Source organism: Palaemon carinicauda, chromosome 30, assembly GCF_036898095.1.
Source record: "Palaemon carinicauda isolate YSFRI2023 chromosome 30, ASM3689809v2, whole genome shotgun sequence".
In the NCBI taxonomy this organism is placed as follows: domain Eukaryota; kingdom Metazoa; phylum Arthropoda; class Malacostraca; order Decapoda; family Palaemonidae; genus Palaemon; species Palaemon carinicauda.
Genome location: NC_090754.1, coordinates 55,268,175 through 55,295,618, shown reverse-complemented (window position 1 = coordinate 55,295,618; position 27,444 = coordinate 55,268,175). Strand labels below are relative to the sequence as shown.

Here is a 27,444-nt window from a genome sequence, read left to right as displayed (position 1 = left end):
AATCTTATTACATCATTTACCTATAGGAAACGAACAATATGCTCTACATGATTGAAAAAACTATTATTAAACATTAGTCGACTTCTTCAATGACAGGTCCTCTGCCAGTGTTTGCCGAGTAATTGTTGGCACCACAGGATGAACCTTGACCTTGACCTTGACCCTGTGTCGCTCCGTAAATAAAACATTAGTCGACTTCTTCAATGACAGGTCCTCTGCCGGTGTTTGTCGAGTAATTGTTGGCACCGCAGGATGACCCTTGACCTTGACCCTGTGTCGCTCCGTAAATCTTGGCAGCAAGAGGCTTCCAACGGGCTTCTAGCATCCTCATCCGATCCTTGAACTCCTCCTTTTCCGCCAGCTGGTTACGATCAATCCAACTGAGTGCGTCTTCCAGCTGGCGTTTCATGTCGCTTCTTTCCTCCTCGTTGAGTTTGTTTGCAACGTTTTCCTCATTCAATGTGCTCTTCATGTTCAGACAGAGCGATTCCAACTGATTCTTGGCATCAATCCTCTCCTTCTGCTTGGCATCTTCGGCTGCGTACTTCTCGGCCTCCTGCACCATGCGGTCGATGTCCTCCTTGCTCAGGCGGCCTTTGTCGTTGGTGATTGTGATCTTGTTGGACTTTCCTGACGACTTATCCTCTGCAGACACATTCAGGATGCCGTTGGCGTCGATGTCGAAGGTGACCTCGATCTGGGGCACTCCCCTGGGAGCTGGGGGAATGCCAGTCAGGTCAAACTTGCCTAGAAGGTTGTTGTCTCTAGTCATGGCACGTTCACCCTCGTAGACCTGGACGGTAACAGCTGGCTGATTGTCAGAGTAGGTCGTGAAGATCTGAGAATGTTTGGTAGGGATTGTAGAGTTGCGTTTGATTAATGGAGTCATGACACCACCCGCTGTCTCAATGCCTAAGGATAGAGGAGCTACGTCGAGTAAAAGCAGGTCCTTAACGGCATCAGACTGGTCTCCTCTGAGGATTGCTCCTTGAACTGCTGCACCATAAGCCACAGCCTCATCAGGATTGATGGATTTGTTGAGTTCCTTTCCATTGAAGAAATCCTGAAGCATTTTCTGTACCTTTGGAATACGAGTCGAGCCTCCGACAAGGACAATGTCATCAATGCTATGCTTGTCTAACTTTGCATCTCTCAGAGCTCTCTCAACTGGTGCCAAAGTGTTGCGGAAGAGGTCGGAACACAGCTCTTCGAACCTGGCACGAGTGATGGTTGTATAGAAGTCGATTCCTTCGTAAAGCGAGTCAATTTCTACATTGGCCTGAGTCGAGGAAGACAGAGTACGCTTGGCTCTTTCACACGCTGTTCTGAGCCGTCTTAGAGAGCGCTTGTTGCCACTGATGTCCTTCTTGTATTTCCTTTGGAACTCCTGCAGGAAGTGATTGACGAGACGGTTGTCGAAGTCTTCTCCTCCCAGATGAGTGTCACCAGCTGTCGATTTCACCTCAAAGACTCCATCGTCAATGTTCAGAATCGACACGTCAAAAGTGCCACCACCCAAATCGAAGATCAACACGTTACGTTCTCTCCCATTTCCAGCTTTCTTGTCCAATCCGTAGGCAATTGCAGCTGCTGTAGGTTCATTGATGATTCGTAGGACATTCAATCCTGCGATGATGCCTGCATCTTTGGTGGCCTGTCTCTGAGAGTCGTTGAAGTAGGCTGGAACTGTGATGACTGCGTCTGTCACTTTCTTTCCCAAATATGCCTCAGCAGTTTCCTTCATCTTGGTTAGCACCATGGAGGATATCTCCTCTGGGTTGAAGGTCCTGTACTCTCCCCTGTATTCGACCTGTAGCTTTGGTTTGCCCGACTGACTGATGACCTTAAAAGGCCAGTGTTTGATGTCATTCTGTACGGTGGGATCGTCAAACTTCCTCCCAATGAGTCTCTTGGCATCAAAGAGCGTATTGGTGGGGTTAACAGCAGACTGGTTCTTGGCTGCATCTCCGATGAGTCTCTCTGTGTCATTGAAGGCCACGTAAGATGGAGTGGTCCTGTTTCCTTGGTCATTGGCAATGATCTCGACTTTGCCGTTTTCGAACACACCCACACAGGAGTAGGTGGTTCCCAAGTCGATGCCTATCGCTGGAGCTGCCATTGCTATGTTATCTTTTCTAGGTTCTTCACTTACGATTGATATACTGCAAGATGCTATATTATCTCTTCTAGGATTTTTTTACTCACGATTGATATACTGCAAGATCCTTCTTATGAGAAACGTAAATCAAAACAGTATTAACGTATCTTTCACGGATTTGAACAATTTAAAACCTTTTATCCTTTATATAATGACTGATATTCACCCTGCTTATCGAACTATCACTTTCAACAAACTTATAGACTTAAAGAGCGTCAAATTTCCGTAATGTTTACTCTGTGCTGCTAGTAGTGATTCTGATTAGCTTAGTCTCCCTCTTCGTCTTTTATAGTGGAGCCGTTTTCTCTAGAAACTTCTCGAACGTTCTAGAAAGTTAGGCCAAACTACACTAGCAGAAACGTCTCGAAGATATGTCATTTTTATTTATAGTTCTGACGAAGGGAAGACAAAAATATTTCTCAGTATATAAATTGCATCAGTGTACTTTTTATTTGTGAATGAAACATCAGGAAACTATAATAATTGTTTTACATTCATTAAAATGTTAATTAAATTTAATTTAATGGTGATATATTTGATAAGATACATTTAAATGATCATTTTATTGGTAACGTAATAAAAAAGATATGATCGTTTATACAATCAATTCCCCCCAAAAAAAAATAATTTTAAAGGATTCAATCTTTTTATTAAGAGAAATGAGTTTATTTTTCTTTGCATGACAATTTAATTAAGTAATTATATGGAAATGTAAAAATATGTTTATTACAAATTATTTACATCTTATTAATCCCTAAAAAACTATTTATTGAGATTGATAGTGTAATAGAGATAAGAAATTTACGTAGAATTTCCCCCTTCGATAGAAGTTAATTTCGGGGACCTTTCTTTGAGAGAGAGAGAGAGAGAGAGAGAGAGAGAGAGAGAGAGAGAGAGAGAGAGAGAGAGAGAGAGAGAGAGAGAGAGAGAGAGAGTGTGTGTGTGTTTCACCCATAACCATTATTGCTATCTCTGCATTATCATTGAAATATTATCTTAGTTTTGCTCATAGTCAATTTCAGTCCTGTATTTCTATCATTTGCAATTCTTCCCATAATTCACTACACAAAATTGTCATCTGTGTGTGCGTGTGTGTACATAGGCTATGCAGGGAAAAATAGCCAAGCGAAGAAAGAAAATAAATAAATTGAAAAGAAATAAAAAAATTAAAAATAAGATAATTTTAAGAACAGTAACAATAAAACAGATCTTTCACGTATAAACTATAAATAGAGACTTATGTCATCCTGTTCAACATAAAAATATTTGCCGCAAGTTTGAACTTTTGAAGATATCTTATATTCATTATTTATATATAGTTTATTTATTTCATTTACTTGGTGGGTTATTTTACCCTTTTGGAGACATTAGGCTTATAACATCCTGCGTTCCCAACTGGGGTGAAGCTTAGCTACAGTATATAATAGTCATGTGACTCATATATATGTGTTCGATTAAGATAAAACGATTTAGTAATATGCATTTAATAGCTTATTTATTGAATTTACTCATTATTTGGCATTTTGAAAATGTGTTCCTATTTAGAGGAGTTAGGAAGAGTTATAGTAGACATATTTGTTGAACTGGAAGCTTTAAAAATGTAAGTTAAAGCCAGAGTTAATCTCATAACTTAAGGTTTACAGGTTAATGTGCTCCCATTTGAGAAAAGGGCTGTGGATAAATTTCTCTCTGTGATTCGTGTATAATAACTAATTATTTTATTATAGTAATATTTTTATGTTCTTAACTGATATACTAAAAATTAATGTAATTTTCAAAACGCATAATACGAATAGAAATAAAAATTCTTTCCATTTTATTTCTCTATTGCCTGTCAACAGATGAGATAGGATTAAATTGCCGTATTTTGTAATTTCATTAATGATCTTCCCCGAGACGTTATAAATCTGAGTAGGGTTTCAAATAACTTCTAATAAATCTTATCGTTATCTGACAAAATTATGATATAAAAGTAAAGAATTATAGTTTTGTATTATATTTTATATAAATAAAACTAGAAATAAGTTAACTTAGTTGTTTTTAATGTATTATAAAGACTATAAAGACAGTAAGAAACGAGAAATATAGGGTTTCATGTAACTTTAATTAAATTTTATCATTATCTGACAATATTATGATATAAAAGTAAAGAATTATAGTTTTAAATTATATTTTATATAAATAAAACTAGAAATAAGTCAATTTAATTGTTTTTAATGTATTATAAAGACAAAAAAATACGAGAAACACTACTTTGTTTACAAGTCAACCCGAGAAGACACCGCTAATCCACACCAAGTCAGCCAAAACTACAACAACAGGTGTGTCTGACTGTCAGACAGTGTCAGTAGTGGGCCGTCCTGTCATTGAAAGGTCAGCGACGGGTGTATCTTATCTTTTATCTGCTTTTTATCTGCTGTCATTTGCCCTGTCACGATGCCAGATAGCGAGGAACCGGGCGAAATGGCACCCAACGAGGCGAGAAATTACCTGGGATTTGATTTCAGCACACAACAGGTATTAACGAGAGAGTTCGTGATTTCGACTAATTAGTTTTGATTAAGTTTTAGCATTTTAATTTTTATTTTACTTATATTTTAAGAGACAGCAGTTGTATATTTGAGTTTGTTTTCTTGTACGTTACTAATCTGATCCTTGGTACTGTAGCTATTATACAGGTGTGAGTTATATACCTTATTTTATTTTTTTGTATGGGCTTAATATTTCACCACATAACATTTAAGAAAACAGACTCTCTATATACCCCTAGTTGACTAGACTGGGTTAAGTCTATTAGGGGTGCATATATCTATGGTTATCTACGGATATGTCCCTTATTATACACGATATCTTCGGATAGTCGTTCCTGGGGTTAGAACCTCATGATACCTGACGGTAATTCTCTTGTTATATCACTCGCAGAAATATTATACAGTAGGAAGCTGACGAAGGGACCTTCCATCAGGATGACATGGCTATCTCACCCAAAAATAGATTTTTCATACGTCAAAATCCATTTTATTTTCCGCTTAAGTAAATATCAAGGAGCCGTTGTAGTTCGTTTAGACAGACTGAAAACGCACATGTTACAGACACGAGAACACCACCTAACCTAATGTTAAAAGGTCACTCAAGAATGGCATATTCAAGGGACAGTGTTATTGCCCTATCAAGAAGGATAATGCCCTAGAGACTGACCACATATATACGTATGATCAGCGCCCAAGCCCCCCTCTCCATCCAAGCTAGGACCAAGGGGGGCCAGGCAATGGCTGCTGATTACTCAGCAGATACCTATAGCCTCTCCTAAACATCCCATCATTAACTCACAAGGATGGTGAGCTTCCCTCTGTAACTTAACCTAGGAGCCATATCTTTACCTACTGGGGGAGGACTATGCCCTCCTGCAACCCCTTTAGACTACCGTATTAACTTACCCTGTCTCAATGAATTAAATTCTCTTCAATATCAAACTTCACGATCCTTGACCTAATCTGGAACGTTGAATTGTTATGTACTAAGGAGAACCCCCACAACTTAAACAACGGAAATTAGCGAATATAAGGGTATTGTACGACAATGTATCTTTGGGCGGTAATTCAAAAGTAATGCTGTAAGGATCTTGAGTCTTAGAAAGAATAATTATAATTTTCTGGCAAAAACTCTTCAGAAGCTTGGTTTATAATAATTTCATATACAGTATTCCAGTTAATATTTATGAAACCTTGGTAGCCAACCAAAGCTTCATAAGAATATCAAGCTATTAGCTAGATAGAGTTGTAAGTATACACTTTAATGACCTGACTGCAATATGTGGTAACCAGGTGATTAGATAAAAGATATAAAGACAATGGAAAAAATCTCATTTACAATAATTTAATTGGTCCATGACATTTGGTAAACTCAATGGCAAATGTTACTCTTAAACTGTTATTTAGTATGAATGAAAAATGCAGTTTTACTTCAAATCTTTTACGTGAATAAGATGAAGTCAATATATATTTCAGTCTGGAAAGGATGGTATACTTATTAAACCTAACCACTTAAACCTAACCACTGTTAAAAGCTGTCAATGGTAAGGAATCTAAACCAACACAAGTTGGATCGTAGAAAGCTGGGTCATTTTATCTCTTTAACCTGATAACAATTCTTCTTCACCAAAGGGGTTAACTACTGCACTGTAATTGTTCCGTGGCTACTTTCCTCTTGCTAAGGGTAGAAGAGACTCTATAGCTATGGTAAGCAGCTCTTCTAGGAGAAGGACACTCCAAAATCAAACCAATGTTCTCTTGTCTTGGGTAGTGCCATAGCCTCCGTACCATGGTCTTCCACTATCTTAGGTTAGAGCTCTCTTGCTTGAGGGTACACTCTGGCACACTATTTTATCTAATTTCTCTTCCTCATGTTTTGTTAAAGTATTTATAGTTTATATAGGAGATATTTATTTTAATATTCTTAAAATATTTATTTTTTCCTTGTTTCCTTTCGTCACTGAGCTATTTTCCCTGTTGGAGCCCCTGGGCTTATAGCATTCTGCTTTTCAGAGTAGGGTTGTAGCTTAGCAATTAATAATAATAATAAATTGATGGTCTGGTCCAGCGTAATTGACTGACCTGAACTAGGACTCGGCACATCATAAAAAAACGATATTTGATTGCTTACAAACTATCCATCCATATACCAAGGCACTTCCCCCAATTTTGGGGGGTAGCCGACATCAACAAAGAAACAAAACAAAAAGGGGACTACTCTCTACGTTCCTCCAGCCTAACCAGGGACTCAGCCGAGTTCAGCTGGTACTGCTAGGGTGCCACAGCCCAACCTCCCACAATTCCACCACAGATGAAGCTTCATAATGCTGAATCCCCTACTGCTGCTACCTCCGCGGTCATCTAAGGTACCGGAGGAAGCAGCAGGGCCTACCGGAACTGCGTCACAATCGCTCGCCATTCCTTCCTATTTCTAGCACGCTCTCTTGCCTCTCTCACATCTATCCTCCTATCACCCAGAGCTTTCTTCACACTATCCATCCACCCAAACCTTGGCCTTCCTCTTGTACTTCTCCCATCAACTCTTGCATTCATCACCTTCTTTAGCAGACAGCCATTTTCCATTCTCTCAACATGGCCAAACCACCTCAACACATTCATATCCACTCTAGCCGCTAACTCATTTCTTACACCCGTTCTCACCCTCACCACTTACAAACTATAGCTACAGTATTTTGTATCCTTTTTTTTGTGCCTACCCTAACACTATAGAAGGGCCTGAGCATACAAACATTCTGAGATAAAAACTTGAATCCAACAGAAATTACGATTGTTCCAACACGGAGTAGTTACCTCGAACTACTTTCTTAGGAGTATCTGGGATCTCCTCCCAACCGACCAGAATTTTGTGTAGTTTCCCCTATCTCTGTTTTCTATAGTGGGTACCTCTGAGTGGATGAATACGCACCATGAGGCGACCCCGGGTCAGAGAGCGTGCTCGGCCAGGTCTCGGTCACAACATTTGTAATATGAAACGAGACCAATTGTTGACTCTTGCTGCTGAAAATCGTAGGCATGCGATTTAGATGATGCCTACCCTAGGCCAAAAGTTAACCGAATTCTACTTACAAACAGCTTCTTGGAACGTATTAAGTTTGTAAGTTCGGGACTTAACCCTTTTACCCCCAAAGGACGTACTGGTACGTTTCACAAAAGCCATCCCTTTACCCCCATATAGGTACCGGTACGTACTTGCAAAAAAATGCTATAAAAAATTTTTTTTTCATATTTTTGATAATTTTTTTAGAAAATTCAGGCATTTTCCAAGAGAATGAGACCAACCTGACCTCTCTAAGACAAAAATTAAGGCTGTTAGAGCAATTTAAAAAAATTATACTGCAAAATGTGCTGGGAAAAAAATAACCCCCTGGGGGTTAAGGGTTGGAAAGTTCCAAATAGCCTGGGGGTAAAAGGGTTAATGTCTCCCATTATTGTTAGCCTAGACATATGTGTGTTATAGGTTAGCCAACCATTTCTGCTGTAGATAGATGGCGAAATCTCATCAAATCTATCGGAAAATCTTTGAAATTCCGAACATTGATGAAAGCATTAATTTCAGAAGCTGCACTCATTCTATAGTTCATTTCTTTTAGCAAGTCATATTTGCACCGACTCGCAGCAGTGCCCTTTTAGCTCGGAAAAGTTTCCTGATCGCTGATTGGTTGGACAAGATAATTCTAACCAATCAGCGACCAGGAAAATTTTTTGAGCTAAAAGGGCACCGCTGCTAGTCGGTGCAAATATGACTCACTAAAAGAAATGGACTATAGTTCAGCGTTCTTTCTTTGTCATAGCAATGAAGATTATCTACAGTTTATTCGGATAACACTAATTGTGCCTGCATCATATTGAAAACTAGAAAAGCACTCTGAGAGTGCAGACCTCCGCCACGGCAGCTTATTTCTTGAAACCAGCTTGCCTTGGGGTTAATTTGGTCGATCTTATGCTCGACCTTGACCTTTGACCTAGGACTTTCAAAATTGAATCTCTTCCACATTTCAATATAACTATTAATCCCCGAATAATTACACTATTAGTAAAATTGTGGCCAGAAAGTTTTCACACACACACATAGGCAAAAACCACACACATAGGCAAAAACATAACCTCCTCCCAACTTCGTTGGCGGAGGTAATTACATGGTTCTGTGGCACATGTGATATATATGAGGCTAAGAGTTTTCCTTTAGAAATTGAGCAAAGGGCTGTACTAAAGAGAAATCTACAGATACACAAAGAAAGGGATAGAATTTTATTTTGAATGGAATGGGGAGATCAAATGGTAATTGAAGAACTTAATGAAAGATTATGGAGCCCAGCAACTGGAAAGCAAATTGTGATTTCTTAGGTTAAGATATTTAGAGCAAAAGATATATAAATCAGGAGACAATGTAATTTCTGTATTATTATTATTATTATTATTATTATTACTAGCTGAGCTACAATCCTATTTAGAAAAGCAGGATGCTATAAGCCCAAGGGCTCTGACAGGAGAAAATAGCACAGTGAGGAAAGGAAATAAGGAAATAGATACACTATATGAAAAGTAATAAAAAGAATTATAGTAAAATATTTTAATAACAGTAACAACATTAAAACAGATCTTTCATATATAAATTATAAAGAGAGACTCATGTCAACCTGTTCAACATAAAAATATTTGCTGCAAGTTTGAACTTTTTGAAGTTCTACCTATTCAGCTACCCAATTAGAAAGATTGTTCCGCAACCTGGTCACAGGTGGAATAAAACTTCTAGAATACTTTGGAATATGGATAAAGACATACCTATTCAGCTACCTGATTAGAAAGATTGTTCCGCAACTTGATTGCAGCTGGAATAAAACTTCTAGAATACTTTATAGTATGAATAAAGACAAAGACGTCTTGCTTAATGTTCATTGTATTATGCATGTTCCAAATGTTATGTAGATTTACTTTTAAAATATCACTAGTTTCAAAGATTAATTCTAACCTTATACATCTCTGGTTATATTTTCAGCTGAAAGCGATTGTCGTGAATGATCGTCTTGAGGTTCAACAAGAAGCTGCTGTGCAGTTTGACAATGATTTACCAGAATACAGGTACGGTAGGTGTATCTCCTCTTCAATTTCCTCGGGTCATACCTTTGGGAAATGCTGTTAACCTTTATGCTTATTTGTATGGGATTTGAAGATGAAATGCAATTTACTTAGATACGAATGTAGTTAGAATTGAATAAACTTTAACCCTTTTACCCCCAGGCTCTTTGGAAATTTCCAACCCTTAACCCCCAAGGGGTTATTTTTTTCCCAGCACATTTTGCAGTATATTTTTTTTAAATTGCTCTAACAGTCTTAATTTTTGTCATAGAGAGGTCAGGTTGGTCTCATTCTCTTGGAAAATGCCTGAATTTTTTCAAAAAATAATAAAAAATATGAAAAAAAAAATGTTTATAGCAATTTTTTGCAAGGACATACCGGTAGGTCCATGGGGGTAAAGGGATGGGTTTTGGGAAACGTACCAGTACGTCCTTTTGGGGGTAAAAGGGTTAATGACTTGGAATAAAACTTTTCATGATTTTTATCAGCTAAGTGATGTGTGTGAGGCTTCAATTATCTAAGTTGGAAGGAGGTTATGTTTTACCCCCTGTTTGTGTGTGTGTTTGTGAACAGCTTCCTGGCCGCAATTCTAATTGTAGAGTAATGAAACTTGCAGAGATTAACTGTTATGTTAAAATCTTGAAATTATTAAAGTTTGGAAGGCCAAGGTCAAGCAAAATGTCTTAATTTACGTAATCAGCCATAAGTTTGGACATCATTGTCACAGAGACTTCAAACTTGGTTCATATTTGAGTGTATGAAAATCCACGTAAATTAATGTATGTTAAAGTCAAAGGCCAAGAAATAAGCTACCACATTGGAGGTCTGCCCTCTACTGAGTGCCCCTCAAGTTATTATTGTTATTACTAGCTAAGCTACAACCCTAGTTGGAAGAGCAGGATGCTATAATCCCAAGAGCTCCAACATGGATAAATAGCCCAGTGAGGAAAGGAAACAAATTAAGTATATGAAAAGTAAGGGATAAAGAATATAAAATATCTCAAAATCATTAACAACCTTGAAATAGACCTATCGTATGTAAACTCTAAAGACAGACTTACGCTTGCCTGTTCAACATGAAAAACATTTGCTGAAATTTTGAGCTTCTGGAGTTCCAACAATTCAACTACCTGATTAGGAGGATCATCTCATGATCTGGTCACAGCTGGAATAAAATTCTAGAATAGTTTATAGAGTTGAGTAATCATGATTTACACAGGTCACACTGAAAGGGCCTCCAGCTGAAAGTTTGTCTTTAATGGCAGATTATAACACAAAACACCAACGCAGGAACAGAGTCCATAAAATGATATAAAGTACATTGCCAGAGCCTGTATGTCTTTTCTGTCACCTGTTCAGAAACCAAATTATCCCCACCTCCTTGCATGTTTCATGGGTATTATACTGTTGCTTATATATTTTATGGGCATTGCAATGTTACTTATATGTTGTAGGGGCATTGCAGTGTCCGTACCTAGCATTCTGTTCCGATGCAAAGGTACCACAATACCCAGTAATGAATACTGCAGAGCAGTCTACTAGGCAGTGTTGTGGCCTGATTGGTAACGTCTCTGCCTGGTGTTTGCCAGACGGGGGTTCGAGTCCCGCTCAGACTCGTTAGTGCCATTAGTGTCTGCAACCTTACCATCCTTGTGAGTTGAGTTTGGGGGAGCCTATAGGTCTATCTGCTGAGTCGTCAGCAGCCACTGCCTGGCCCTCCCTGGTCCTAGCTTGGGTGGAGAGGAGGCTTGGGCGCTGATCATATAATATATGGTCAGTCTCTAGGCCATTGTCCTGATTGCTAGGGCAATGTCGGTGTCCCTTGCTTCTGCCATTCATGAGCGACCTTTAAACTAGTTTAAGTGGAAGAGGTGTAAAATAAGGTTCAACCTTGAAGCCACATTGCCATATTCCTATGACCTTTGTTGATTCTTATGTATGCATATATTGTCCATGTTGATTAATTTTATTTTGCCATGGTCACATATTTATTTCTTTTTATTTTCCCCATGTGGGGGATTTTTTACTCCTAGAAGTTGCATGGCATGGAATTTCGGACTTAATCTTTAGCTATGGTAAGCAGCTCTTCTTGGAGGACACTTCAATATCAAACCATTGTTATCAAATCTTGGGTAGTGTCATAACCTCTTTACCATTGGTCTTCCACTGTCTTGGGTTAGTTCTTTTGCTTTAAGGGTATACTTAGGCATGGTATTCTGTCTGTTTCCTTATTTACTTTCCTCTCTGGGCTATTTCCCCTGTTAGAGTCCATGAACTGTAGTATCTTGCTTTTCCAGTTGTAGCTTGGCTAGTAATGATAACAATGAAATTTAAGCGCATTCAAATTATCATCTTGGTTGTACTGCAATTTATACTCCTTATTACCTTTTTGTAATTCAGCAACTATAGTCCATTTCTTTTATCGAGGCAGATTTGCACCGACTCGCAGCGGTGCCCTTTTAGCTCGGAAAAGTTTCCTGATCGCTGATTGGTTAGAATTATCTCGTCCAACCAATCAGCGATCAGGAAACTTTTCCGAGCTAAAAGGGCACCGCTGCGAGTCGGTGCAAATCTGCATCGCTAAAAGAAATTGACTATACTGTAGTTGATTGCTATGAATTACTGTATAATTTTTTCTACTTATTACAAAATATATTTAATGAAATTACTTATTCTTTTATAAATAGGGAAATGATTTCGTATCCATAGATTTATATTGTATCATGTATAAATTGTCTGTATGGATATCTCAAAAGAACTTCTCAAATTCCATAGAACTCACGGCGGAGTTGTTGTCGCAGACGATAACGTGACGGTGACGGCCCCCACGATCATGTGGGTCAAGGCCGTAGACATGCTCATGGACAAGCTTCGAGTCGCCGGGGCGGATTTCTCGACCATAGCCGCTCTTTCGGGCACAGGCCAGGTAAGGGAAGTGTTGTTGAAGGATTGTACTATATTATTTCCCTGGTGTTCAATTTGACCAGTATTTTTAGGGGTACAGTATGCTGTATCGTTTTACGATGCATTCCATTTTTCATGGTTACTGTACGCTGTACAGAAGATCCTCAATTTACAAACACTCGGAGATACATGTATACATACATAAATATACCAAGGTACTTCCCCCAATTTTGGGGGGTAGCAGACATCAACAAATGAAACAAAACAAAAAAGGGGACTTCTACTCTCTACGTTCCTCCAGCCTAACACTCGGAGATACAAACACAAATCATCATCTTCTTCTTTGTCTACATCTTTTCCCTACTTCTATGTAGCGTCGATGTTTCTGTTCAGCTTTCTCCATCTACCTCTGTCCCACACCTCATCACCGGTTAATCCCTTTGATATAAATAGTGTAATAAAACTAATATATAATTCAATACTGTAAACAAAATGACATTTGTAATAACGTAATATCTAGTTCATATAAAACCCGGCTATTTGTTGACTTTTGCCGCTGGAGTCATAGGTATGGGATTCAGGTTAGGCCTATTCCTAGGCCAAAATTTAATAAAATTCAACTTACAAACAGCTTTTTAGAACCAATTAAGTTTGTAACTTGAGGACCTTCTGTAAGTACTTTCATTTTTTTACTTTACTGTAAAGTGTACAATATTGTTCCAGTTTTCATTGTACAGTGTATTATAAGTACTTTGATTTTGCTACTTTACTATACAGTGTACAGTATTGTACAGTGTAGTTCATTTGGATGCGATTCCATTTTCTATGTTTTGTCATGCTGTTTGATATTTAACCTTTGATTTACATTTTCTGCAGCATTTTTTATATACAGTCTAAGTACAGTATTATTATTATTACCTCTGCAAATGAAGTTGGAAGGAGGTTTTGTTTTACCCCCTTTTTGTGTGTGTGTGTGTTTTTGTTTGTGAACAGCATCCTGGCCACAAATTTAACCCTTTTACCCCCAAAGGACGTACTGGTACGTTTCACAAAACTCATCCCTTTACCCCCATGAACGTACCAGTACGTCCTTGCAAAAAACTGCTATTTACATTTTTTTTCATAATTTTGATAATTTTTTGAGAAACTTCAGGCATTTTCCAAGAGAATGAGACCAACCTGACCTCTCTATGATGAAAATTAAGGCTGTTAGAGCAATTTTAAAAAAATATATTGCAAAATGTGCTTGAAAAAAAATAACCCCTGGGGATTAAGGATTGGAAAGTTCCAAATAGCCTGGGGGTAAAAGGGTTAATCAAAGAGTAATGAAACTTTCAGGACAAGCAAAATGTCCAATTCAAGTAATCAAAGATTTCAAACTGGGTTCATATTTGATAGTATGAAAATTCACGCTAATTATTACATGTTGAAGTCAAAGGTCAAAGCCGAGAAATAAGTTGCTGCGGCGGAGGTCTGCGCTCTACTGAGTGCCTCTCTAGTTATTATTGTTATCATAATTACTACCCAAGTTACAACCCTAGCTTGAAAAGTTGGATGTTACATCCCAAAGGCTCCAATGGTGAAAGTGGCTCAGTGAGGACGGAAATAGAGGAATGACGAATAAACTATAGATGAGAGATAGTTAAAAGATTTTGTCATTATAGACTGATCACCAAAAACCTTGAAAGTCTTTCTCAATATGCCAGTTTTTTTTTTTGCAATTGAAGAAGAAACTGATCAGACACGTTTATCAAGAGTAAATTTACTGTCGAGAACCCCACCTAGAATTTTAAATGAGTTGCACAGTATACAGTATATTTAAAGAGACATTGATAATGCAAAGATCTAGATATTGAGGGGCCGGATAATATTGTCAGGCAAGTGGTATTTTAAGGTTAGTATTTTCTTAACTAGAAGGATTTTACTTTATGTATAGCCACAAAATAGAAAGGATACTGTATAGCAAAATTAGACCTTATGGGTGGTAAGTCATTGTTATAATATGTATGAACAGTGTTTAGAAAATATTAAGTATACCTCTGTTATTATCAACAGCAACATGGCAGTGTTTACTGGAGGAAAGGGTCTGGTAAATTGCTCGAGGATTTGCAGCCCGAACGTTTTCTTCACGATCAGTTGGCCATGGCTTTCAGCGTGACAGACTCCCCTATTTGGATGGATTCCTCCACCACTACTCAATGTCGAGAACTGGAGGAGAAAGTTGGTGGGGCGCAGGTAAGGAGTTGTCTTAGCCTATTGGTAACGTCGCTATCTAGCAATCTGCTAGACTGGTGTTTGAGACCCACTCAAAATCGATAGTTTATTCGTACAACATCACCATCCTCGTGAGCATCATGGGGGCTTTGGTGGGAGACCTATAGGTCTACCTGTTGAGTCATCAGCAGCCATTGCCTGGCCCTCCTCGCTCCCAGCTTCATGGAGAGGGGGCATGGATGCTGATCATAGGTACATACTGTATGGTCAGTGTAGGGCATTGTTATTATTCCTTGCATCTGCCATTCATGAGTGACCTTTAAACCCATTTAGTTATTTTACTGTTTCTGCGTTATGTCATACGTCAGTAAGAATTTAATGTGTGAAAAATTAAAAGGTAGATTGTAGAAATTATACAGAAAAAATTACTGGAGAAATTTAATGGTTCTTTAGGGTCCAATAGCAGCAGTTTCTAAAAATTTTGCCTTGTTTATATACTGCGTTTATGTTTTTTTATTCGAGCGCAGCGCCACAGTTTAGAATCTGTGCATATTAGATTAGATGAATTTGAAATATGATTAGATACTTAGTAAATTAAATTTTTTGCTTTATACAAATGTATCATAATTCTGTACATATTATTCTGTTCTTATGTCTTACTTATTTTTCATTTTTACAAGACGGGACAGCGAACAGTAATTCAATGTCTAACTCTGCCTGGTTAAATGGGGAATGAATAATAGGAACATGAAAAACTAGAAAAAGAATAATGAGGAATCAATTGCCAGTACAGAATGCTTTATTCAGCTGTGAATATTAAAAGAATTAAATCTACAAGAAGAAGAAAAAAGCTTAGTAGTTTGATGGAATTGTGCACTATAAATATGGTTTTTTTTTTTGTATGTTGCAATTATTTTAGGTGATCATTTTAAAACCATGTTGCTTATTTGGGCATTGACATTCAGTTGGTTTTAAGTTTTAAAGATGAGGTCTATAGATTGGTGACAGTTTTTTTTTTTTTTTTTTTAGTTTTGTGAAGTGCATATTTTCTTGCCCACCATAATTAAAGAGTCGGTTGCCTGATGCACCCTCTCCAATACCTTCTATCAAAGGCATCCTCTTTCACCAAACCTCTTCTCTCCACATCATCCTTCACCTTATCTCGACATCTAATTCTCTGTCTCTCTCTCTCTCAATCTTCTCCCCTTAACAGGTTCCTCCCAAGCATTTATATATACCTGTACTTAATCGTTCTGCTCATGCCCTCTGTACTTTAACAATGTACAGTAATCAGAAGTGTGTGAACTATTTTTGGGGGCCATTTTAAGAAAGACAGAGATAATATCCAAAGGTCCATTGCCTTTATGAAAGATATGATAATGAACTCTGAACTTGGCATGAAGATCATATTGATTGTAACCAACCCTTTCAAGTTTCTCTCCTCTTAATTCTATTAATTTTTGATGTGAGAATTTATTAAATAGATCTAAAAGGTAATTTAGAGTACTTAAATGAAGATACAATTAAATAATTGATTCCAATGTATACAATATTGTTTATCTTTTTAATTTAAAGTACTTAAATGATGATGCAATTGAATAATTGATTCCAGTGTATACACTATTGCTTATCTTTTTAAAATACACACAGAAACTAGCAGACATCACCGGCTCACGGGCGTATGAAAGATTTACCGGAAACCAGATTGCCAAGGTATACCAGAAGAGGAAAGAAGCGTATAACTGCACTGAGGTTAGTAATGATTTCTGTCGTTTATCAAGCAGTTAGTGTAAACAGTTAGTGACACACTTCGTACATTTAAGGAATTGGATTAACATTAGATATTTACATACTGTAAATTGTTACGTATATGTAAATTATGATTATTTCTATACTCATCTGATGTTCACATTGCTTCTTCTTTAAAAGCCCAGTTTAATCGACACTTACCGGAAAATTTGAAAATTTTATGGGTTAGTGTCAGTAAAATTTCAAAATTTTATGGGTAAGCGTCAGTAAAATTTCAAAATTGTACGTAAAGTCTCAATTAAACTAAGGTTTTTAACCCTTTTACCCCCAAGGGACGTACTGGTACGTTTCACAAAAGCCATCCCTTTACCCCCATGGACGTACCGGTACGTCCTTGCAAAAAAATGCTATAAAAATTTGTTTTTCATATTTTTTGATAATTTTTTGAGAAAATTCAGGCATTTTCCAAGAAAATGAAACCAACCTGACCTCTTTATGACAAAAATTAAGGCTGTTAGAGCAATTAAAAAAAATATACTGCAAAATGTGCTGGGAAAAAAAATAACCTCCTGGGGGTTAAGGGTTGGAAATTTCCAAATACCCCGGGGTAAAAGGGTTAAGAAGTAATATGAACATCAGGTATATAGAAATAAGAAATTTTATCATTAAAACTGTTTTTTATTATATAAAAAGAATAATTTAGTGCATTAGGAAACATTCTGATTTTAATAATTTCAACTTTAAATTTCAGAGAATTTCTTTGGTCAGCAGCTTTGCATGTTCACTCTTCCTCGGGAAATACGCACCTATCGATTACGCTGATGCGTCTGGAATGAACCTCCTCGACATAAATACTAAGACCTGGTCTCAACCTTGCCTAGATGTAAGTATTACGTTTTCACAGGGCATTTACGTTGTAATTGTTGTTGTTTTATTGTCTTCGTCAACAGCGAAGACCTTACAAATATGTATTCACCTGTCTGTGTTAGCAAGCAAATTTATCCCAAAAACTACTGTATAGGTTTTGAACAAATTTGGTGGTCATGTTGGGTATGACCCAAGGATGAATCTGTAACATTTTGAATAAAGTGCATCAAATTAAAAGTATGTAGAAGTACTCTGAAAATAATCGCTGTTAATTTTTTGTTTGTAAACAACATTACGCCAAAACTCCCATACCAATATCGACTAAACATGGCTTACATGTGTGGTATAAAGAAAATAGAATGAATTTGAAGGTATGCAGTGGTGTTGAGAGAGAAATAAGACTGCTTGGCATGGCGAAGACATGCTTTCCACTGAGTGGCCCTCTAGTTCCATCTGGAATGGTATTGTTTTAGTTTTTGATATTTGTACAGTACATTGATTTTTATAATCCTATTTTGTAGGAGCAAAGAATATTTCTCCCAGAATTCTGCTCTTATGCTGTAGTGGATTGCGAACTGTGGCCAGAAATAGCACCCGAACTGCCTAATGTCCGAATGCCGACCACAACCCGACGTTCACTACACAACAAATATACAACGGTGGAATACCCAAAAAAACCTAAGTAACAGGTCAAGAGAACGGAGCTCTGGGCACCACCCCTTGATTTATACTGGGCAAGGGGACCAAGCTTGAATCTTGTTGTTTATCATACCTTTCATTGGGCTAGCTGGATTAACATGTAAGAAGAACGTTGATTCGTTTCTGGGAAATCAGAAGGATATTGTATATAGCTCTATATTTTTTAGGTAAGATGGTTTTAAGCTCAAGTAAGGGTCCGAACATTAGGTGAAAGGGAATATTTATTTTAACTGATAACTAGACAGTGTGGGAAATTTTATTTTAAATAACTTGACTAAAGAAAACAGTGGCTGAGGAACTGAGACCATGGTGAGAGGTTCTGAAATGAAATGCTGTATTCATAAAAACAAGAAAAAAAAATATTTATTAGGAAATGAAACAAAACTATTAGGAATACATTAATATATCAATTAGGATAGTCAAAGGCAAAATTAACATCCCTTTTGCATATTGTACCAACAAGAGAAAAATACTAAACTACATGCAAGATATACTGCTTCAGTTACAAAACGGATCATTAAAATCCTAACAAAACATGAAGAACCCTCAATGCCCGAATTCTTTACTGAAAACTTCCCCAATGTTAATAATCAATGGCCTTAATATTGACCAGTCATGCTCTGCCGTCAAGTCTGCTTTGAAGAACGGCAGCTAAAACTGAAGAATGGCATGCCAAAATACAGCTGTGGGCCAGTGTGTCTTCCCTTATTACTTACAATCACAACATCACATTTAAGGCACAGCATGAAAATTATTGCATTTTACTTAATACAACACCTCATTACAGTTTTTTTTTTCTTGATTGCAGTTCTCTAAAATACTATAAGCTAATTCTTTTCCTTCATCTCACTCATATCATGAATATGGAAAACTCAGTCACCATAAACCTTTTTTTTCTGCAGGAGTCTCAAATCTCCAATAGGCAGGATTGCCAGTCATCCCAATCTCTTTTACAAGTGGGTCCTTATCAGTCTGACGATGAAGGTTTCCATGAGTCATTGCAGACCTTCAGTTATACAGACCACTACACAATAGTAACAGACAATCAACCACATTCATAATTGTTATGCGATACACTGGATTCCAGGGACGGATGTACTCACTCTTTTCTATATACATACAGTAGTGGGCTAGATAATCTTCCCTTACACTCCCTACTGAGTGTAGGGGCTGCTGTCAATACCTGGAAAGGAACAATAACAAATTAAGACATTTTTGGAAAGAGGGGCTTGAGGGATACAAAAGAAAATTAAAGTCAAATATGTTTCATACACACAAACCACTAAAGTTGTCTTAGACACAAACCCTTATATAGTGCAATGCAAGGCTAAGTAGTATCGAGTCCTGGCTCTCGTGACCAGATTGGCTTAGTAATGTATATTAATATACAGATGGAGACAGGAATTCCTGGCAAACCTCAAAGAAAAATGCCTCCTGTTAACCTTTACTGCATGGCAAGTAACCAAACAGATACTCTAGGGAGAAATGGCTACACACAGGATCTTGCCATACAGTCACGGTGTAACGGTGCATTTCCTCAGAGCGAGGTATGCTAGTAATCCCTGTGTCCAACTATATATCAGAGGTTGAGGGAGATTATGCTTTCTTAATGTTTACAATGAATGTACCTACTGTACTAAGATAATAATTCTGTAAGTATTACATTAAAGAAAAATTTGCAAGCATCTTTTAATAGTCTTCCGTAGAGACAAATCAGATTTTTAGTAATAATGCTAAGGTTCAAACATAAGTTTTTTTTATATAAATACACACCTTCCAACTGTCATTGCTGTTACAGGCTTGTGCCCCCGACCTTGCCGAGAAACTCGGTCAACCTGTCCCTGCATGCGAGAAACTCGGTACAATAGCATCATACTTTGTTGATCGGTATAGTTTCAATCCCGACTGCGCTGTGGTAGCCTTCACTGGAGACAATCCTGCATCCTTAGCTGGTAAGATGTGTTTGCTGCTTTCTACAGTTAGAGAATGAATGATTTGAAGTAGTCTAGCATTCTACAGTTAGAGAATCAGTGAAGATTCAGATCAGATCAGATTCAGGTTGAGGCTTTGCCTTTGCAACGGCGCCTCTGTGTCTTTTAGTTTTGTGTGTTCCTTATTTTCACTAGTTTTTTCTCTTTTCATCCACATTTGTTGTAGAACTCTTTTCTTATTTTCAATATTTTCTTCACAAAAAAGGAATTTTCCAACTGTTTGTGCACTATCTTCTTTGTATGGTTGTTGGAGCTCAATTGCTTTTATTCTTATATCACTAAACTGTGGACAATATAACATAAAGTGGTTAGCATTTTCTTCTACATCACAGAATTTACTAAAGGATAATTTATTTAATTAGAATTTAATTTATATTCTTTCTCATACCATTATTTTTGTTTTGTTTTAAGGCATCTTGAAAGCAGTCAGGTTGTTCCAAGTTTCATCATCATCATCATCTCCTCCCACGCCTATTGATGCAAAGAGCCTCGGTTAAATTTTTGCAGTCGTCTCTATCTTAAGCTTTTAAATCAGTACTTTTCCATTCATCATCATCTACTTCACACTTCATAGTCCTCAGCCATGTAGACTTGGGTCATTCATCATCATCATCTCCTCCCACGCCTATTGATGCAAAGAGCCTCGGTTAAATTTTTGCAGTCGTATCTATCTTAGCTCTTAAATCGGTACTTCTCCGTTCATCATCTCCTACTTCACACTTCATAGTCCTCAGCCATGTAGACTTGGATCATCTAACTATTCTAGTGCCTTGATGAGCCCAGTTGAAGGTTTGGTGAACTAATCTCTCTTGGGGGGAGTGCAAACAGCCTGCCCAAACCATCTCCATCTATCCATGTATGGCACCCGAGTAATCTCTCATAGTTTCATTTCTAGTCCTGTCTTGCCATTTAATTCCCAACATTCTTCTGAAGGGTTGTTTCTCAAATCTACAAAATCTGTTGGATATTGTAGTAAATAACCCTTTTACCCCCAAAGGACGTACTGGTACGTTTCACAAAACTCATCCCTTTACCCCCATGGACGTACCGGTACATCCTTGCAAAAAAATGCTATTTAAAATTTTTTTTTGCATATTTTTGATAATTTTTTTGAGAAAATTCAGGCATTTTCCAAGAGAATGAGACCAACCTGACCTCTCTATGACAAAAATTAGGGCTGTTACAGCAATTTAAAAAAAATATACTGCAAAATGTGCTTGGGAAAGAATAACCCCTTTGGGGTTAAGGGTTGGAAATTTCCAAAGAGCCTGGGGGTAAAAGGGTTAATATGAGACATTTCACTAGACAACTGAATTGACTCTTGTAAGACTGGCCTAAATGTGTAGAATATGAGAGAATGCTTTAGCTATTACTGAGATGCTTAAGCATTACGCATTGAGCTTACGAAAAGTTTGCATGAATGTTTGATGTTGTGTAGTTAAACTTATAATTATCAGAATTATCACGTATAGCTCTTTAAAGTACTAGCTTACAGTACATATATTTTTTAGTTTCATTAGTGATAATTTAGACTAAAGTATTTTTGTAAAATGCTTATAAGAGACTTTTAAGGATTTTGTTTATGTATACAGTATTTGTTTTTATATCAGTGTATATATTTGGACTTGGAACATTCTTGGTAAAATACAATATACTGTAGCATGATCTGCATGTTATGTACATAATTAACTTGACAATGTTGTCTCCCAGTAGGCAATGTAGTGAATTAATTGAAAGCATTGAATAAATAAGGTTAATTTACATATCCAGTGTCCCAGTTTTATTCAGTATTTTGAATTTCTTGAGCTCTCTCATTCGTTTCTAATCATCTTTTTATTTTGTTTTTATCTACGCCTAGATTCATTCCATGTTTTATTGTTTATAGTGGTTTATTAATAGTCCTTATAGTTAGGAGCCTTACTAAATAAGGGATTTTGACGAAGGAAAAATCTATTTCTGGCCTCAACCTGTGTCGCTCCGTGAAATGCTCCTTAAAGCACCATTTCAAAGGTATAAATACTGCTAAATATATCAGAGAAAAAAGTTACATGGAATGCCAGGAATATACCCAGCTCGCTCACCCCTAAAGGGTGTCGGTATTAAAAATGGGGCGAGTGATACAGCTACCAGAGGTCCCTTTCCAATTAGACTTCTCCCTCCTCAAAATCCCCCGTTACTACGAGGTGTCGTTCACTACAGCTACTGCCCCCCCAAATCCAGTAATCATATGGTGTAGATGATTAAGGTTTAAACGTCTTTCATGAATGGTAGAGGCAAGGAACAGTAAAAATGCCCTAGAGACTGACCATATATACATATGATCAGCGCCTAGTCCCCCTCTCCATGGAGCTAGTACCAGGGAGTTCAAGGCAATGGCAGCTGATGATACAACATGTAGACCTATAGGCTCCCCCAAACCTTACATCCTTAGCTCAGAAGGATGGTGAGGTTGCAGACACTACAAAAAGCTTTCGAGCTTGAGCAGATCGTCAGGCATGGAGGTTTCCAATAGGCTATATCTTGTGCTATCTAAAACAGATCTAAATTTTGTGATAGAATAAATCTGGCGTTATTACCAACCAGCAATTCTCAGATGAAAACTCTTGGCTATTTTCGTTCTTCTGATTTCAAAACTCCTTAAAAAAAAACATGTTAAGAGGGTAACTCATACCAAAAATAAAGAGTTCAGTGCAATTGGTGGTCTTGTATGAAAAATATTTAATGTTATAAGAAGTTATTTTCCATGTTTAAAAACTTTTCTTAGGTAATAGTCTATACAACGTGTGAAAAAGATTGAAAGAAAGTTCTTACATTATCTTACTTCAAGTACAGTATTGTAGTGGAAAAAATCTATTTTAGCTTTCAGTAACTGGTTTCTAAATATTCTGGTCGGGAATAATGAGCTTCTAAATTTTTTTTCTGATATCCATGTCTTTCTTGTATTTAAGAAATGGAATTATTGAATGAAATCAAATTTCTAAATTTTTTCGTCCTCTCAGGTATGTGTTTGAAGAAAGGCGACGTAGCCGTAAGCTTGGGCACCAGCGACACCGTCTTCCTTTGGCTTGATACCCCAACACCGAAACTTGAAGGACATGTTTTTGTGAACCCTGTGAATTCTCAGGCTTATATGGCCCTCTTATGGTTAGTGTTCGCTAGCTTTCATTACCTCTGCCAACGAAGTTGGAAGGAGGTTATGTTTTACCCCTGTTTATGTGTGTGTGTGTTTGTTTGTGAACAGCTACCTGGCCACACTTTTAATTGTAGTGTATTGAAACAGGGATAAACTGTTATGTGAAAAGCTAGAAATTGTTAAATTTTGGAAGGTTATGGTCATAGGTCAAGGTCACAGTCAAGCAAAATTTCCAATGCACGTAATCACCCATAAGTTTGTACATCGTTGTCACAGAGACTTAAAACTTGGTTCATATTTGAGTATTTGAAAATCCATGCCAATTAATACATGTTAAGATCAAAGGTCAAGGTCGAGAAATAAGCTGCGGCGGCGGATGTCTGCGCTCTACTGAGTGCCCCTCTAGTTCATAGATTGTATTTACTTTTCAGCTTCAAGAATGGATCGCTAACAAGAGAAAAAATTAGAGATGAAAATGCAGACGGTTCTTGGGACATATTCAACCAGCTGTTAGACATGACGCCTAGAGGAAATTTTGGCAATATAGGTACTGTATTTCTGCTTTCACGTTGCATCATTATTGCAAGATGAACAACTATGCTTAGTTTCATCATTTATTAATGTCCAAAAGCACTGAATTTGTGTTTATTACAAACAGATCAGTATTATATCACTGCCTGATACCTGGGGGCCCTTTACCCATCAATAACCAGCCTTACTTTTCCTGTGTGCCGTTCTTTTAACCGCTGTCTAGAGTTCCTTCGGCTGTTTTCTCAATTTTATTCATTAGTATTATTATTATTATTATTATTATTATTATTATTATTATTATTATTATTATTATTGAGAGAATGGAAAATGGCTGTCTGCTAAAGAAGGTGATGAATGCAAGAGTTGATGGGAGAAGTACAAGAGGAAGGCCAAGGTTTGGGTGGATGGATGGTGTGAAGAAAGCTCTGGGTGATAGGAGGATAGATGTGAGAGAGGCTATAGAGAGCTTGCTAGAAATAGGAATGAATGGCGAGCGATTGTGACGCAGTTCCGGTAGGCCCTGCTGCTTCCTCCAGTACCTTAGGAGACTGCGGAGGTAGCAGCAGTAGGGGATTCAGCGTTATGAAGCTTCATCTGTGGTGGATAACGGGGGAGGGTGGGTTGTGGCACCCTAGCAGTAACAGCCGAACTCGGTTGAGTCCCTTGTCAGGCTGGGAGGAACGTAGAGAGTAGAGGTCCCCTTTTTTGTTTCATTTGTTTGATGTCAGCTATCCCCCAAAATTGGGGGAAGTGCCTTGTATGTATGTATGTATTATTATTATTATTATTATTATTATTATTATTATTATTATTATTACTACTAGCTAAGATATAACCTTAGTTGGAAAAGCAGGATGCTACAAGCCCAAGAGCTCCAACAGGGAAAAATATCTGAGTGAGGAAAGGAAATAAGAAAATAAACTATATGAGAAGTTATGAACAGTTGAAATAAAACATTTTAAGAAAACTATCAACTTTTAAACCAACCTTTTATAGATAAACTATAAAAAGACTTATTGGTATGTCCCATTTCACTAATTCATTCTTTACTTTTTTTCTTTTCTCTCTATACATTAGATACGTATACGTACATGCAATTGATTTACCATAGCTGGTACTTATCCATATTTCTTATTTCTTCTGGGTTACTAAGCTTGCTTTTAGCCAGTGCTATTTCTAGAAAAAAAATATTCCTTTCTCCAACCCCACTCTCCTGTAGAGAGTGGGGTTCCCCTGCTGTATGGGACCGGAAAAGCAGCCATCAAAGTAAGTAAAGTAACAGCATTTCTATGAAGTTTCCATTGATAGGTAATGTTTACTAATTAATTTCTGTATACTCAGCAATTTTCTTACTTCACAAGTCACTTTGGAATCTATGAATTAGGTTTAGTGTTTAGTGTTAACTACTTCAAATTTGTTTACTTAGTGTAATCAATGTTAGGTTATGCTTATGTTATGCAAGTTTAGATTAGGTCGTACAGTTTGTATAATGTATTTTCTTGGTTATGGCGTGTGTGAAGATTAAGTTTGTCATTACTTTTATGCAATGTACATAATCATCATCTCCTACACCTATTGACGCAAAGGGCCTCGGTTAGATTTCGTCAGACGTCTCTATCTTGATCTTTTAAATACATACTTCTCCGTTCATCACCTCCTACCTCATGCTTCATAGTCCTCAGCCATGTAGGCTGGAGTCTTCCAACTCTTCTAGTGCCTTGTGGATCCCAGTTGAAGGTTTGGTGAACTAATCTCTCTTGAGGAGTGTGAAGAACATGCCCAAACCATCTCCATCTACCCCTCACCATGATCTTATCCACATATGGCTCTTGAGTAATCTCTTTGACAGTTTAATTTCTAATCCTGTCCTGCCATTTAACTCCCAACATTCTTCCGAGGGCTTTGATCTCAACTACAAAATCTGTTGGATATTGTTTCATTGTCATATCACGACTCATTTCCATACAGTAACGCTGATCTCAATAAACTGATATATAGCCTGATTTTTATATGTAATTTCTGGTGATTTGATTTCCAAATTTTAATGTAATATACAATATTTTTTATTTAAGGAATTTGCATTTTTGCATCCAATGTTATTGTTTCTGGATTTAACCTATCTGCACCAGTGCACTCTAGACTTCTTCAGTGTTGTCTAATGTATTGCAACATTCATGGCCTACATGTAAATATTAGACCTTACATTTGCTTCGAGACAGTATGATATTTTATAAGTTTCTAAAATGAAGCACTCGTTTGAGCTCCGTATTGCAGGTTTTTAGATACCCATGATTTTGAAACTGGATGCCATTCCTAGGGCAAGGGGAGGTGGTAGGGTATATTAACCCTTTTACCCCCAATGGACGTACTGGTACGTTTCACAAAACTCATCCCTTTACCCCCATAGACGTACTTGTACGTCCTTGCAAAAAAACTGCTATTTACATTTTATTTTGCATATTTTTTATACCTTTATGAGAAACTTCAGGCATTTTCCAAAAGAATGAGACCAACCTGACCTCTCTTTGACGAAAATTAAGGCTGTTAGAGCAATTTGAAAAATATATATTGCAAAATGTGCTTGAAATAAAAAAAAAAAACGCCTGGGGGTTAAGGGTTGGAAAGTTTCAAATAGCCTGGGGGTAAAAGGGTTAGGACTGAGTACCCTGCTTTTCATGAATTCTGCTATATATGTGGATGTCATGAGTCAGGTCTTTATATACTTTGGCAGGCATAATAATTATTATTTGTGTTCCGTCTGGATTCTGATAGAGGCTCAGGCCCTTGAACAACGAGTGAGTCATTGATCCAGAAAATAGAGGATCAATATGTATGGTGGATCAGCAAGCTTGTCAGTCTCTTCATGGTCCTAAACTTAAATAGGTGGTTGTCATATATTTTGATTGCTCGCAGCTTTTCTGCTTTACGATGTACTGTACAATTTTCCTAATATGCCTTAATGAATTTGCAGGCAAGCACTGTGTTGTCAAGTTTCTCTTTATTGTGTTAAATGTGAGGCAATATTTATTCCTCCACTCTTTTTCATTCCAAGATTTCTGAGGATCCTTATAAATGTCCTTTTAACTGGTTTTTTCTTATCAACCATTTCTTATCCCTTCACATCATGTATACATATTAAATGTAACATGGATCCGTATTTGTTATTTAGCAGCTGTCACAGGTACATACTTGCCCATCCTTAACTCTTGTACCCCCAATGGACGTACTGGTACGTTTCACAAAACTCATCCCTTTACCCCCATGGACGTACTGGTACGTCCTTGCAAAAAACAGCTATTAACATTTTTCTTGCATATTTTTGATAACTTTATGAGAAACTTAAGGCATTTTCCAAAATAATGAGACCAACCTGACTTCTCTATGATGAAAATTAAGGCTGTTAGAGCAATTTAAAAAAAAAAATATATTGCAAAATGTGCTTGAAAAAAAAAAAAACCGCCTGGGGGTTAAGTGTTGGAAAGTTCCAAATACCCTGGGGGTAAAAGGGTTAAATGTAACATGAATCTGTATTTGTTATTTAGCAGCTGTCACGGGTACATACTTGCCCAT

General features: G+C 37.3%; 3 protein-coding genes across 4 annotated transcripts in view; 1 reads left to right on the top strand and 2 right to left on the bottom strand.

The window, feature by feature from the left end:
- Positions 1-27,444, bottom strand: part of LOC137623146 (uncharacterized) — a 419,809-nt gene that overhangs the window by 322,246 nt on the left and 70,119 nt on the right. The window lies entirely within an intron of this gene.
- Positions 48-2,371, bottom strand: LOC137623781 (heat shock 70 kDa protein-like). The gene has a single exon (XM_068354595.1). It carries the CDS (start codon positions 2,117-2,119, stop codon positions 188-190), a length of 1,932 nt encoding a protein of 643 aa, XP_068210696.1. The 5' UTR covers positions 2,120-2,371; the 3' UTR covers positions 48-187.
- LOC137623136 (xylulose kinase-like) overlaps positions 4,467-27,444 on the top strand; it is a 29,873-nt gene continuing 6,895 nt past the window's right edge. The window contains exons 1-9 of the mRNA XM_068353816.1: positions 4,467-4,675; positions 9,707-9,789; positions 12,562-12,712; positions 14,746-14,925; positions 16,555-16,656; positions 17,405-17,536; positions 20,018-20,171; positions 23,210-23,354; positions 23,775-23,890. Of these exons, the coding sequence (XP_068209917.1) occupies positions 4,595-4,675; positions 9,707-9,789; positions 12,562-12,712; positions 14,746-14,925; positions 16,555-16,656; positions 17,405-17,536; positions 20,018-20,171; positions 23,210-23,354; positions 23,775-23,890 (1,144 nt within the window). The 5' untranslated portion in view covers positions 4,467-4,594. The remainder of the gene's footprint in view (positions 4,676-9,706; positions 9,790-12,561; positions 12,713-14,745; positions 14,926-16,554; positions 16,657-17,404; positions 17,537-20,017; positions 20,172-23,209; positions 23,355-23,774; positions 23,891-27,444) is intronic.

Bases quoted from the DNA above. Each gene is read 5' to 3' on its own strand.
- LOC137623781 (XM_068354595.1), bottom strand. From the start codon at position 2,119: ATGGCAGCTCCAGCGATAGGCATCGACTTGGGAACCACCTACTCCTGT.